The sequence below is a fragment of the Thrips palmi genome, unplaced genomic scaffold, assembly GCF_012932325.1.
Source record: "Thrips palmi isolate BJ-2018 unplaced genomic scaffold, TpBJ-2018v1 HiC_scaffold_16, whole genome shotgun sequence".
Taxonomy (NCBI): Eukaryota; Metazoa; Arthropoda; class Insecta; order Thysanoptera; family Thripidae; genus Thrips; species Thrips palmi.
Window position 1 is genome coordinate 2,358,433 of NW_023144625.1, and position 13,888 is coordinate 2,372,320.

Genomic DNA, 13,888 nt, shown 5'->3' on the forward strand with positions numbered 1-13,888 from the left:
CCCCCTCTTGGTCTGCAATTACAATCCAATGCTTGGGAAGCACAGCACGAATCAGCTCCAGTGATTGTTCGAGAAATTTAGCCTTTGATGAAGCAGTATTTTCCTGAAAAATTAGTCAACATTAGATTTCTTTACAGTCAATAATAACACACAAAATCAAGAGAGAAATGAGTATTTCAGAACAAACTGAGTACAAACCTCCAGTATTGAATCACTATCAGAAAAGTCCTGCAGTGCGTCCATAAAATCATTGGTGTCATTGCTGTCCGAACATGCAACACTGGGTCCTGGACTGGGCATTGAACCAATACTGATGTCACTGAAGCTGGTGTCATCACTGGGAACGGGGCTGGGAGAAGGACTGAGACTTGGACTTCTCAATTCCCCAACCTATGCACAGGAGAAAAAAAAAGGTACATTATTGTGCTTTAGGGTGCACTGTAGACTGATTCCGAGAGTCGTTTTCGTTGCTCTGTCTCTCTCGCACGCATGCGGACTCCCGTATAGGTGCGAGAGAGACAGAGCGACAAAGACGAAATGGAATCATTCAGCTGGGAAATGACAACAAAGACACTAACCGGTACATCTGGCGTTGTGGGTCGTCCTGCAACATAACCTCGCCCGGCTCCACCGCTGTCCCGATGAAAACGACCGCTTTTGACATGCGTAAAGGAACTCCTCCGGCCTTTCCGCGGCATGTTGACGATGAACCTGAAAAGTCCAGAACGTTTAGGCATCTACTAACCTCCACGCACAGTTGGTTCAGACGAGAAAGCGACAAGTCTGACTCAAGTATAATTGCACTGTACGCGCTCAAACTAACCTTTAACGGCAAGGACACTCATAAATTAAAGGAGTTAACAACTTGACGTGCGACTGACGTGCGACTTGAACAAAGAACGCGAAAGAACGGGAGCGGGAGCGAGCCTTGGTCTTGTCTTGGCGCGTCGTCTTGGCTTCTGCTAGAGGCCCGGGGCGGGGGCGACGCTAGCGCTCCAAGCGGCGGAACTCGGCGGAGTCGTTACGCGGCGCAGACAAGGCGGTTGCTCGTCCCCGGGTCCAGACGGCAGATTCAACGGTAGCTGACTTTACGAGAGCCCTGTTCAAACTGAGTGTGTTCAAAACTTGAAATGTTGTGAAGTTTAGTTGTAGTGGACCTTGGGGAAGCCATCGGTGAGTTCGGATTCCAGATTTATTGCAAATTGGCGGAGGAGTTAGCTTCGCCAGGTCGCGAGTCGGCGTCCAGGGCCGTCCTAGTCCCTACTCCAGTATAGTTATACTTACAAGGAGACAGCAAGGGCACGCTCTAAATCGGTGTTCTGCTTCAAAAGGAAAGCGAAATTCGACTTTGACTTTGTGTGCTTTCGGCACTTCGCATAGCACGACGCTAAAAAATCTCCTCAAGTGTCATCGTCGCCAATCGCACTGGTACTATGCGAGACCGCAAGGGCACGCTCTAGATCGGTGTTCTGCTTCAAAAGGAACGCGAAATTCGACTTTGACTTTGTGTGCTTTCGGCACTTCGCATAGCACGACGCTAAAGAATCTCCTCAAAAGTAATCGTCGCCAATCGCACTGGGACTATGCGGGATCGCAAGGACTCGCTCTAAATCGGTCCTCTGCTTCAACAGGAACGCGAAATTCGACATTGACGTTGGGTGCTATCGGCACTTCACGTAGCTCGACGCTAAAGAATCTTCTCAAGTGTCATCGTCGCCAATCGCACTGGGACAATGCGGGATCGCGAGGGGAACGCTCCAAATCGGTCCTTTGCTTCAACAGGAACGCGAAATTCGACTTTGACTTTGTGTGCTTTCGGCACTTCGCATAGCACGTTCTCGTAAGTCATCGTCGCCAATCGCACTGGGACCATGCGGGATCGCAAGGGCACGCTCTAAATCGGTGTTCTGCTTCAAAGGGAACGCGAAATTCTACTTTGACTTTGTGTGCTTTCGGCACTTCGCATAGCACGACGCTAAAGAATCTCCTCAAGTGTCATCGTCGCCAATCGCACTGGTACTATGCGAGACCGCAAGGGCACGCTCTAGATCGGTGTTCTGCTTCAAGGGGAACGCGAAATTCTACTTTGACTTTGTGTGCTTTCGGCACCCTAGAGAAAATAATAGGTGAACCGGGGCTGCGGTTACCTGAGCAAAACTGTTACTGCACTGAAACGAAACTGGCACAAAGCTGAGGCTAGACCTGAACGGAAGCTACAAGTCAACTGATACACACTGAAATCGTACTGCCGAAAACCAACCGAAAGCTGTCTTGGAACTGAAGGCAGAAAAGAGCTGGCCCAGAACTGAGGAAGACCGATGAAAAAAGGCTGCTTCTTGCTAACCACACGCTGACAGAAACGTGCAGGATATGCCATGACTGAGTACAAACTGATATTTACGTTGACGCGACACTGATATTCCTCAAAGTTCGGCTGCCTCTAGCTGAGCGCCCGTGCCTCGTGCTGAAAGAAGCTGCCGCTCTGCTGACACGTCCACTGAGCTGGACGGACCGCTACTGATCCACTAACTGACTCGAGACTGAGGCTGCTCAACGGTTGGCTGCCGTGAGCTGAGCGGCCGTGCCTCGTACTGAATGAAGCTGCCGTTCTGCTGACACGTCCACTGAGCTGGACTGATAGCTACTGACCTACTTACTGACTCAATACTGAGGTTGCTCAACGTTTGGCTGCCGTGAGCCGAGCGGCCGTGCCTCGCGCTGAAAAAAGCTGCCGTTCTGCTGACACGTCTACTGAGCTGGACTGACAGCTACTGACCCACTTACTGACTCAATACTGAGGTTGCTCAACGTTTGGCTGCATCCAGCTGAGGGGCCGTGCCTCGTGCTGAATGAAGCTGCCGTTCTGCTGACACGTCCACTGAGCTGGACTGACAGCTACTGACCCACTTACTGACTCAATACTGAGGTTGCTCAACGTTTGGCTGCATCCAGCTGAGGGGCCGTGCCTCGTGCTGAATGAAGCTGCCGTTCTGCTGACACGTCCACTGAGCTGGACTGACAGCTACTGACCCACTTACTGACTCAATACTGAGGTTGCTCAACGTTTGGCTGCATCCAGCTGAGGGCCGTGCCTCGTGCTGAATGAAGCTGCCGTTCTGCTGACACGTCCACTGAGCTGGACTGACAGCTACTGACCCACTTACTGACTCAATACTGAGGTTGCTCAACGTTTGGCTGCCGTGAGCCGAGCGGCCGTGCCTCGCGCTGAAAAAAGCTGCCGTTCTGCTGACACGTCTACTGAGCTGGACTGATAGCTACTGACCCACTTAATGACTCAATACTGAGGTTGCTCAACGTTTGGCTGCATCCAGCTGAGGGGCCGTGCCTCGTGCTGAATGAAGCTGCCGTTCTGCTGACACGTCCACTGAGCTGGACTGATAGCTACTGACCCACTTACTGACTCAATACTGAGGTTGCTCAACGTTTGGCTGCCGTGAGCCGAGCGGCCGTGCCTCGCGCTGAAAAAAGCTGCCGTTCTGCTGACACGTCCACTGAGCTGGACTGACAGCTACTGACCCACTTACTGACTCAATACTGAGGTTGCTCAACGTTTGGCTGCATCCAGCTGAGGGGCCGTGCCTCGTGCTGAATGAAGCTGCCGTTCTGCTGACACGTCCACTGAGCTGGACTGACAGCTACTGACCCACTTACTGACTCAATACTGAGGTTGCTCAACGTTTGGCTGCATCCAGCTGAGGGGCCGTGCCTCGTGCTGAATGAAGCTGCCGTTCTGCTGACACGTCCACTGAGCTGGACTGACAGCTACTGACCCACTTACTGACTCAATACTGAGGTTGCTCAACGTTTGGCTGCATCCAGCTGAGGGCCCGTGCCTCGTGCTGAATGAAGCTGCCGTTCTGCTGACACGTCCACTGAGCTGGACTGATAGCTACTGACCCACTTACTGACTCAATACTGAGGTTGCTCAACGTTTGGCTGCCGTGAGCCGAGCGGCCGTGCCTCGCGCTGAAAAAAGCTGCCGTTCTGCTGACACGTCCACTGAGCTGGACTGACAGCTACTGACCCACTTACTGACTCAATACTGAGGTTGCTCAACGTTTGGCTGCCGTGAGCCGAGCGGCCGTGCCTCGCGCTGAAAGAAGCTGCCGTTCTGCTGACACGTCCACTGAGCTGGACTGACAGCTACTGATCCACCAACTGACTCGAGACTGAGGCTGCTCAACGGTTGGCTGCCGTGAGCTGAGCGGCCGTGCCTCGTACTGAAAGAAGCTGCTGTTCTGCTGAAACGTCCACTGACCTTCACGCACAAGAAATGCCATCTGAGATGAAATGACTTACTTGCATAATTGTCACGAATCTGTTTTTATTTCGCACTGGAGCTGCTTTGATTCTAAGTTTGGAGTGTTAGCAACAGAAGCTGCAAACGATGCTTAACAATACAATATCCAAGTGCGTAATTTGTAACAAATTGGGACAATTTACATTTAACATATTGCACTAGTGACTGTTAAATATATCAACACAGGTACGTACGTAGTCAAAAACTTAAAAGAAACAACACAGTACTAAATAAAATGGCCACTGGAAACTAACAATTTGCATTTGGAAGTGCGTAAACTTATTGTCACTTCCGACAGGAATATGTTTAACTGCAATGGCCATTTTTTCACAAATCAAATGAGAAACAAAGATATTTAAAAAAAAAGAAGGTTTAACACTGCTCAAAAGAAAATAGAAATTCAGAAAAGAGTTTGACACTGTTCAAATTGTTCAAGATGTATCACTACCAGTTTCTTCATCACAACTGGACTCCTCACCATCTTGATGTTCAATCTCTTCTTCCTCGTCATCCGCCTCTGATTCTGTTTCATTCTGATTCCTTTCATTGTCATCACTCTCCTGTTCTTGTCCTTTCTCTTTCTTTTTACTATTTTCACCTCTGGCTGTTTTCTGATGTTTTGGTGTTGACGATGATGCCATACCTTTCCAGAACTATAAGAAAATGAGAATGTAAACAATTTTTACTAACGACATATGTTTACTTCAAAAACAGTTTAAATGTTATAGAGTCTGGAACAATAAGATTGATGTTTTGAAACTAAAGAACCATCCAGGTAATTTTTCTCACCTCAGTCTTATGTGACTTGACCTCTTGACTTATGTGCTTTGACTTCAAAGATAAATCTTTCTGCTTGTCAGGGAACTGCAAAGTGAAAAATGAACATGAGTTTACCTTGTATGTGAGCATAGAAAGGGAAATTGAAACGCACTGTCATGTTTTCTGCTAAACCAATCCAATAGAGAGGCAATTGTTCGAACGACTATCACATTACAATAAGTATACAATAAAAGTATTAAAAGCTTCTTACCCCTGGTTCATGGGTCTTCTTTTTTATTTTTTTTGCAATTGGGGAAAGCTCAAAATCAGTTTGCTCCTTGGTGTTGATATCCAGAATATCCTAAATAAAAAACATTAACTATGTTTAAATTGAGAGTAAGTAGTGTAAGTAAGCTCAAGTTAAATAATTGCAAACAAAACTACATGAGGTAAGTGTTAAAAATAATCCTAAAAGTTTATCTTTGTAGCCTGGAGAAGTAATGTTTCTCTTCGTTGTCAGGAACTAACTCACCTGTACTGATCTAGGGCGCTTGTTGCCTTTTGTGGGATGGTCATGGGAGTCATTCTTTACCTTTTTCTTTTTCATTTGTTTAGGCGAGGGCGAATAGGGCACCTGTGGCACAGCTTTCTTCTTGCTTGAACTAGATTTAGACTTGCTCTTGCTCCTGCGCCTTTTCAAACGTTTTTGCTCATCACAATTCTTATCCCCCTTTCTGCGTTTGAATCTTTGGTCCAAAGCTTCACCATCACTTCCCTTATCCTTCTTCGCATTTTCATTGCTTTCACCATCGCCAAGTGAAGACTCAGTTTCCTTCTGCTTCTTCTTATTTTTGACCAAAGGTTTTCTGACCTGCTCCGAATTTTTCCCCCATAATTTCCTCCTCTCGCAATAACATTTGGCATTAATACTTTCATTAACACTTAACTTGTCAACGCCCGTGAACTTATTCTGGAGGTATACTGCAACAGAAATGTTTTTAATTAGCATATTAGCTATGATTGGAGAGGTGATATAAAAAGAGTGACTGTTACTTACTCAATATAGTGTCTTTAATCTTTGGATCCATTTTGGTCGACCCTGGAGTTCTTCCTTCTGCCGTCATATTAGCCAAGACACTTGGTTCAAACAGATCATCCATAATGGCATAAACGTAATCTCTATCGGTTGAGTTTGGGTCTTTGTCGAGGATTTTCAATTTTCCTTTACAGGTAACAGAAATGTTGGTGGAACACCCTTTGTACAGGGGAATTAACTGAAATAAAATATAAAGATAAAATTAGCAAACAGTTAATTTCTTGTCATGAAAGAGAATCTGATGATAAAACAAAAATTATGTACCTGGTCGTCTCCTTGTTGTAAGGAAGTGTTAAATGTAAGGCCACTTCCATTCAAGTCTTTCGCTCCCTAAAAAATAACATAATGAAAATCAATAAAAATCAATTTTAAAATCAATAAACTACTGTGAGACTCTGTTTACAAAACAACAAACATACTTTAACATTTTCATTGCTGTATACACAGTCATCTCCATAGCCTTTACACATATAGGTGGAAAACTTTTGAACTATATCTGTGGAAAGAATATTTATTTGAAACACTCCATGAACAGAGCTGGACATAAGACATGAGAGGAAAAATTACCTTTGCACTTGATACATGTACACAACAGGAAGCACTGATCAGTTTGAGACTGAGTATCAACAAATAACGGCATTGTAGTGTCAAGAAAAGTGGATGTGTCTTGACTTTCACTTCGGATTTCATCAGTCTTCACTTCCACAGTTGAAAATGATTCCACATGAGGATTCGGAACCTGGCTTTGTTTGTCTTTGTCTACCAAAGGATGTGATTGACGCTCAGCATTCTTAGCAACGATCGTGCCAGATATGGCTTCAGACGCAGTATCTTTCTTATTTTCTTGCCGCCCAAATGCATTTTCATTCTTGTTTTCTTGCAGCACAAATGCATTATCATTCCTCTTTTCTTTCGACACAATTGCTTTTTCAATCATGTTTTCTTGCAGCACAAATGCATTATCATTCCTCTTTTCTTTCGACACAATTGCTTTTTCAATCATGTTTTCTTGCAGCACAAATGCATTATCATTCTTCTTTCCTAGCCGCACAATTGCATTTTCATTCTTGTTTTCTTGCGGCACAGATGCATTTTCATTGTCGTCCTCATTTTCAGAACAAGAATTAACAGTGACTCCATCTGCATCAATGACATCATTATTAATATTCATTAGCATCTTTATCCTCAGATCTGCCTCTACCTTTTGATTACGTTTGAGCTCTTTGTTCTCAGATACAGCAGCAGTTGCAGGCCCCTCACCTAGAAGGTTCATGAAAGACCCAGAGGACATAGCTCCAAGATTCACTACATCCTTACTTGAACCAGCATTTCTGGCGCTTCTATACGGTCTTCCGGAGGATCTACCACCTGTCCTGGCTTGACTTGTGTCTGCGTCTCCAATTACTTCACCTCCATCTACAACAGAAAGAAACAAACCATGTCGGGGATACAACCAAACAAGAGAAGGAGGAAAATGTCCCAATAGCAAATTGTGAGAGTAGCCTCAGAGGCTCTCTACAAAATGTAATTCAAATTCAAAAGGTTAAGGTACATAAAGCTAACCTAACCAGGTACAATTCTCAGATAGCAAACTTTAAAGAACTCATATGAAGTTTCATCACTCGTGACTTTTCTTGAGTTTTAAAAGAAAATGGTCTCTTTATCGAACAAAACAAGGGCAGCTTAGACAATGAACCTGTCTCTGTCCGTCGTGAACATGGGTGAACACAAAGCCTTTAACAAACTTACCATCAAACTTGAGGTGTTTCTTGATATCTTGCTTCCTAATCACCATTGTGATCACGCCTTAAAGGCGATTTCTTAAAAGATTTCAGTATAGTTTTTCTGATTTTCTACTAAGGATCAGGACAACCGTTGAAGATGAGACAGAGCGAGAGCGAAGTACAAATGGCGCGGAAGTCCGTTCGTCTTTTGGTTGACGTAGGCCCTCGTACCAACCTTACAAAGTCACTTCCTTGAATAACCCGCGTTATTGAAAGAAAAATATGTTTGGATGATAGAAGCCGAAGATTCGAAATGTTGCAAGTATAGTTTGGGGTCATTCCTAAAAACTGTCTGTTTGGAATCAACCAATAAACGGAACAAAGATTTTTTTTCAAAAGCACCTTAAATATCAATGCAAGTAAGCCAACCTGAGAAATACAATCACAATTTTAAACCTTTATTTTTTTAAATACTGTTCTTATTTTACTCGCAAGGGTGTTATATTTTCTTATTTTTTCTTATTGGCGCAAAGATTAAATGCTGAAAACTTTTTGGAAACTTTGCACAAGAACCCCCAACGTTAGTGTTGAGTTGGCTGCTGTTACCTTTAAAGAAGACAGGAAGAAAAACAAATACAGGTGTTTATTTCGGCTGCTGTTTGCTTTTGTACTTCTGGGACTTCTGGATATTTTTATTTTTTAACTTGAATATTTTAATATGACTGACCAAGGGCCGCCTGCAAAGCGAAAGAGGGATGTTGATTCATCAGATGAAGACAAGAGGGATGTTGATTCATCAGATGAAGACACTTTAAACCAATCAACCTATGAAATCCAGCTCAGTCCAGTAGCCTCACTTGTGTCTATGGAAGGTGAAACTCTTGTTGCTTTGAAGTTGAATAAGTGTTTCTATTCTGTCTTTATTATTTCTGTTATGTGATGGTTTTGTTTCCATTTTACCAGGCTCCTCTTTGGAAAGTGAAGGTGATGAGGCAAATGTCGAACAACAAGAAACTGAAATGAACCAATCGCAACTGAACATGTCTGAAGGTATTGAATCGAGTGGTAGTTCAGGCCATTCTCTATAAATTTTGGGGTATTGAATACCAAGGGATCTCCCTGGGAACATTGTTTTCCGGAGACAACTTAAGCAATTCTGTCACAGTTTCTTTGGTAGTTTCACGAGCACAGTCAAGTTCTCGTGCCCTTGTTGACTTTAATTGACTTCTGCTTGTGTTTTATTTCCAGTGTCAGTGTCACACATAGAAGAAATTTCTTTTTCGGAGAGTATTATAGAAGATCAAGCTATCCAGCCTACAGGTACTGCTAAATCGTTATGAATGCTTTCCATTCCAATACTAAAAGTTGTATTTATATTTGTTTTTTTTTAATCCTGCAGGAAAATATGATAATACTGATGATGAAGTAGATCTGAACTCAAGCAACTTGAATGCGTCAGTCATCTCTACTACAGACAATATTACCAGTAATTACATTGATTTTAAATCCTCCCTTGATTTGAGTAGCTCAAAGTGTTTCTGTGCCTTTGGTTCCTTACTTTTTTTGATTGAATGTTCTGGTGGCACTTCCTCTGACAGTGTTACTACAATGAGAAGGTTGATTTGTGTAATGGCATTGATGGAGGGAAAATATAGAATACCAAATGTGTCTACGAGTAGGAATTTGCACGTACTTTGAATTGAGCGTTATGAAAGAGTCATGAGAGATTTTTTAACCCCGTTAAATATAGGGAACAGATCAAGACCTAGAGAAGCAAAGAATCAAAGGTGAAAGTGTTTAGGTTCAACAGTGTGAAATATAACTGCCACCGTGGGAAAGCCAAATTGCTAGTTACTGCCAGGACAATTATTCTTCACACTATTAAACCTTAACACTTTCACCTTTGATTTTTTTGCTTCTCTAGCTCTTGATCTGCTTCATATACTTAACAGCGTTAAGAAATCTCTCATAATTCCTTCATAATGCTTAATCTAAAGTACATAAAATGCAAATCCCTACTCGCAGACTCATTTAGTATTTTTTATATTCCCTCAGTAATGCTATCACACAAATTAACCATCTCAATCAATTAAACAGGAATATTGTTTGTCCAATGAATCCATTGTGGTAGCACCTTGAGAAAAGAAACACAAAAATTCTTCCTATATTAAAACACAGTTCTGTAACGAATCTAGTATCGATTTAATGAATGTGAATGTTTTAAAATATTTCTCTTGTTATTCAGATCCCGTACAAACTACTATAGACTCAGCAAATGATGAGGAAATGCTGGAGTGCATCAGTGTGGACAGTATTGAATACAGTAATGAATCTGATTCTGCAACTGAAGGTAATCCTTTATAAAAGCGATTATGTTTGTACTTGTAATTGAAATTTTCTAAACAAAGCTCCATTTTTTCCTGTTTTAGATGTGAATGAACATAGTGTTTCTGATATTTCTGTATCTGATGAAGAAATAGAGGTCACTGCAGATGCAGACTGCCCATTATACGAAGGTGCCCCTTTGAGTGTCAATGATAGCATGGTCGCAATTTTGTGCTTTGTGAAAAGACATGAACTTGATGGCAAAATAATTGATGACCTGCTTCAACTGATAAACCTCCACTGCAAGGCAGAAAATAACCGTATGAAAACATCATTATATCTTTTTAAGAAGTATTTTTCATGCTTGGATTGCCCTGTCAAGAACCATTACTACTGTTCAGCCTGCTATGCTAAATTGACTAAAGAAGATGGTAAAATAAGTAAATGTCCAAATGCAAATCTTCATCCAACAGTTTCAGGGCATTCTATTTTTGTGGAGTTACCACTGATCCCACAGCTGCAAAGCCTATTTAGTCAGAAAGAATTTTATTCTAATCTGAGTTACAGACACACAAGGACAAAGGTATGTCAAGAAAACTTGGAAGATATTTATGATGGCCAGATTTATAAGGAATTATTGTCAAAGGGCTTTCTGTCTCCTGACAAACCGCTCAACTTTACAAAGATAATGAACACTGATGGAATTCCTGTTTTCAAATCTACCAATAAGTCACTGTGGCCAATATTTTTCAATGTAAATGAGCTGCCTCCCCATCTGCGCTTCAAAAAGGAGTACACATTGATTGGCGGCTTGTGGTTTGGTGGGAAACCTCACGCAAATCTAATGCTGGACCCACTGTTGAAAACTTTTAAAACGATTGAGAAAGGTTTTCAGGTCACACCTCCTGGGAGTAATACACCAGCAACAGCTAAAGGAATATTGATTGCTGCCACAACAGATCTTCCGGCCAAAATCATGATTTCTGGAATGGCCAGCTATTCTGGGTCTTTTGGATGCCAAATCTGCAAAGTTAAAGGAGGAAGTGTCAAAATAATTAAGAAGAAGAAAAGCAACAAGAACAAGAAAGATAAACAAGATGTTGTACAGAAAGTTTCTTCTGCATGGGTTTATAGATTCAATGAAAACCTTGACTTAAGGAGTCACTCCGAAACCATTGAACTTGGGAAGCAAGCCCATCGCATGCTTCAGGAAACTAAGGATCCTGAAAACACAAACGTTTTGGGTGTTAAATTTCCAAGTGCTCTGTTCAAAATTATGTATGATGGTATTCGTGGATTTGCAATCGATGATTTACATACATTATATCTTGGAGTGACAAAAACCTTGATCAAATTGCTGTTTGACTCTAAGCACAGCTCTGAAACATTTTCCCTCCGCAAATATCTGCCTCTGGTTGACCAACGCCTTATGGCCATCAAGTTGCCAAACTTTTTACAGAGAGGAATCAGGAAAATTGAGACTGACTTTGCTTACTGGAAAGGCACAGAATTGCAAACATGGGCACTTTACCTGTCTATCCCAATCTTGGAAGGAATTATGCCAGATAGGTATTTAGAACATCATGTTGATCTCATTTCCAGCCTTCATGTTTTGGCATCCTCATCTATTCCACCTGAAGCATTGTTGTCTTCTGACACAAAACTAACAGATTACGTGAAGAACTTTGAAATATTGTATGGTACTCGATACATGGCAATGGTTTTCCATTTGCTTCGTCATTTGATTTTTGTTGTGAACAATCTGGGACCAATGCGGTACACATCATGTTACACATATGAAGGCCTTAATGCTGACATCTTGAAGATGATACATGGGACTCGGTATGTGGAAACTCAGCTTGCTAGTGGGTGCTTTCTAATTAAGCAACTTCCAAAGAGCCTTGAATCTTTATCATCAAAACATGTGAAAGATTTCTGCTACAAACTACTCCACCCATCTCTTCGCTTGAAGAAAAACGAAGACATTGATTCTGACACATTTTCTGTTGGAACTTACAAACTAGTGTCCACCCAACAGCAACATGTCTTTGATTCCTTAAACGGACTTGGAATTAAGGAAGCTAAGGTTGAATCATTTCTTAGACTTAAGAAGGGAAACTTGTTGTTTATTTGCAGAGTATACACTCGTTGTGTTAAAAGAAACTCTTCAGTTTGTTCTTTCTTATGTGGAAAAATTTTGAAACATGGCACAATTGATACCTTTGTCAAAGTGTCCTCAAAGTCAAGCACTGTACCAAATGTGGTGGCTTATTATGCCATAATACAGTTGGCATCAATTCTTCCTTATAAAATAGGCTCAAAAGAAGTTCCTCATATTTCAAGATATTTCCTTACAAATGATTACATAGCAATTCCTGTTTGTGATTTAAGAGACATGTTAGTCTTTGTTGAGGTTGATGATAAATCATTAGTTTGTCATCCTGTCTGAAGGTTGGCCTATTGAAAATAGTTGTGGCTTTTAAACTCTTGTTGTAAGAAAACGTGTTTTACTTTATACTTATATATTTTAAATCATCACTGCAAAAGAATATGGCTTTTATTAAATGACAAGGTGTTTTTACTTGACATAATTTGAACTGTTTATTCTTTTGAAAACAATGTTTTTAGTTAGAAGTCTAAGTTTATGTACTAAATTCTATATTTAAAAAAAAAATTGCTGTCAAATAACAAACTTATTATGTACTTCAAAAAGACCATCAAAACAATAAATAATATAAAATTTTACCACATTTTTAATGGACTTCCTCTTTCTTTTCCCTTCTAAAATACACAGGGCGTCGATTTTCTAACATATTCAATACATTAACTGAGGAAATCAAGAAACAAACAAAAGTATGCATCACCTCTTCAAAGACTTGTTATATTCATTCCGCATTCGCGCCGCGCTTGCTGCCACGACGAGGTGCTCGGGAGGACGCCGTCAAGGCCGCAAAGCACGACGTGCCTCCACAGCAAGAACGTCGGACAGTCCGTCAGCCAGGTGGTGCTTCCCTGGCCGCGCCGCGCTTGCTGCCACGACGAGGTGCTCGGGAGGACGCCGTCAAGGCCGCAAAGCACGACGTGCCTCCACAGCGAGAACGTCGGACAGGCCGTCAGCCAGGTGGTGCTTCCCTGGCCGCGCCGCGCTTGCTGCCACGACGTGGTGCTCGGGAGGACGCCGTCAAGGCCGCAAAGCACGACGTGCCTCCACAGCGAGAACGTCGGACAGGCCGTCAGCCAGGAGGTGCTTCCCTGGCCGCGCCGCGCTTGCTGCCACGACGAGGTGCTCCCGAGGACGCCGTCAAGGCCGCAAAGCACGACGTGCCTCCACAGCAAGAACGTCGGACAGTCCGTCAGCCAGGTGGTGCTTCCCTGGCCGCGCCGCGCTTGCTTTCCACGACGAGGTGCTCGGGAGGACGCCGTCAAGGCCGCAAAGCACGACGTGCCTCCACAGCGAGAACGTCGGACAGGCCGTCAGCCAGGTGGTGCTTCCCTGGCCGCGCCGCGCTTGCTGCCACGACGAGGTGCTCGGGAGGACGCCGTCAAGGCCGCAAAGCACGACGTGCCTCCACAGCGAGAACGTCGGACAGGCCGTCAGCCAGGAGGTGCTTCCCTGGCCGCGCCGCGCTTGCTGCCACGACGAGGTGCTCGGGAGGACGCCGT

At 43.2% G+C, this 13,888-nt stretch overlaps 1 protein-coding gene across 1 annotated transcript; it reads right to left on the bottom strand.

Annotated features, from left to right (window-relative positions):
• Positions 1–4,538: 4,538 nt before the first annotated feature.
• Positions 4,539–10,955, bottom strand: LOC117642008. The gene is made up of 10 exons (XM_034379753.1): positions 7,926–10,955; positions 7,437–7,592; positions 6,744–7,316; positions 6,596–6,672; positions 6,441–6,506; positions 6,138–6,354; positions 5,613–6,061; positions 5,352–5,441; positions 5,111–5,185; positions 4,539–4,974 (listed from the first exon to the last, which is right to left on the bottom strand). The coding sequence occupies exons 1-10, from the start codon at positions 7,969–7,971 to the stop codon at positions 4,753–4,755; spliced, it is 1,971 nt and encodes a 656-aa protein (XP_034235644.1). The 5' UTR covers positions 7,972–10,955; the 3' UTR covers positions 4,539–4,752.
• Positions 10,956–13,888: the final 2,933 nt, after the last annotated feature.

Excerpts from the sequence above, each read along its gene's own strand:
- LOC117642008 (XM_034379753.1), bottom strand. The coding sequence starts at position 7,971 with ATGGTGATTAGGAAGCAAGATATCAAGAAACACCTCAAGTTTGATG. Across the intron at positions 7,593-7,925 it reads GAAACACCTCAAGTTTGATG|ATGGAGGTGAAGTAATTGGA; the intron begins GTAAGTTTGTTA and ends TTTCTGTTGTAG. Across the intron at positions 6,355-6,440 it reads TACAACAAGGAGACGACCAG|TTAATTCCCCTGTACAAAGG; the intron begins GTACATAATTTT and ends ATTTTATTTCAG.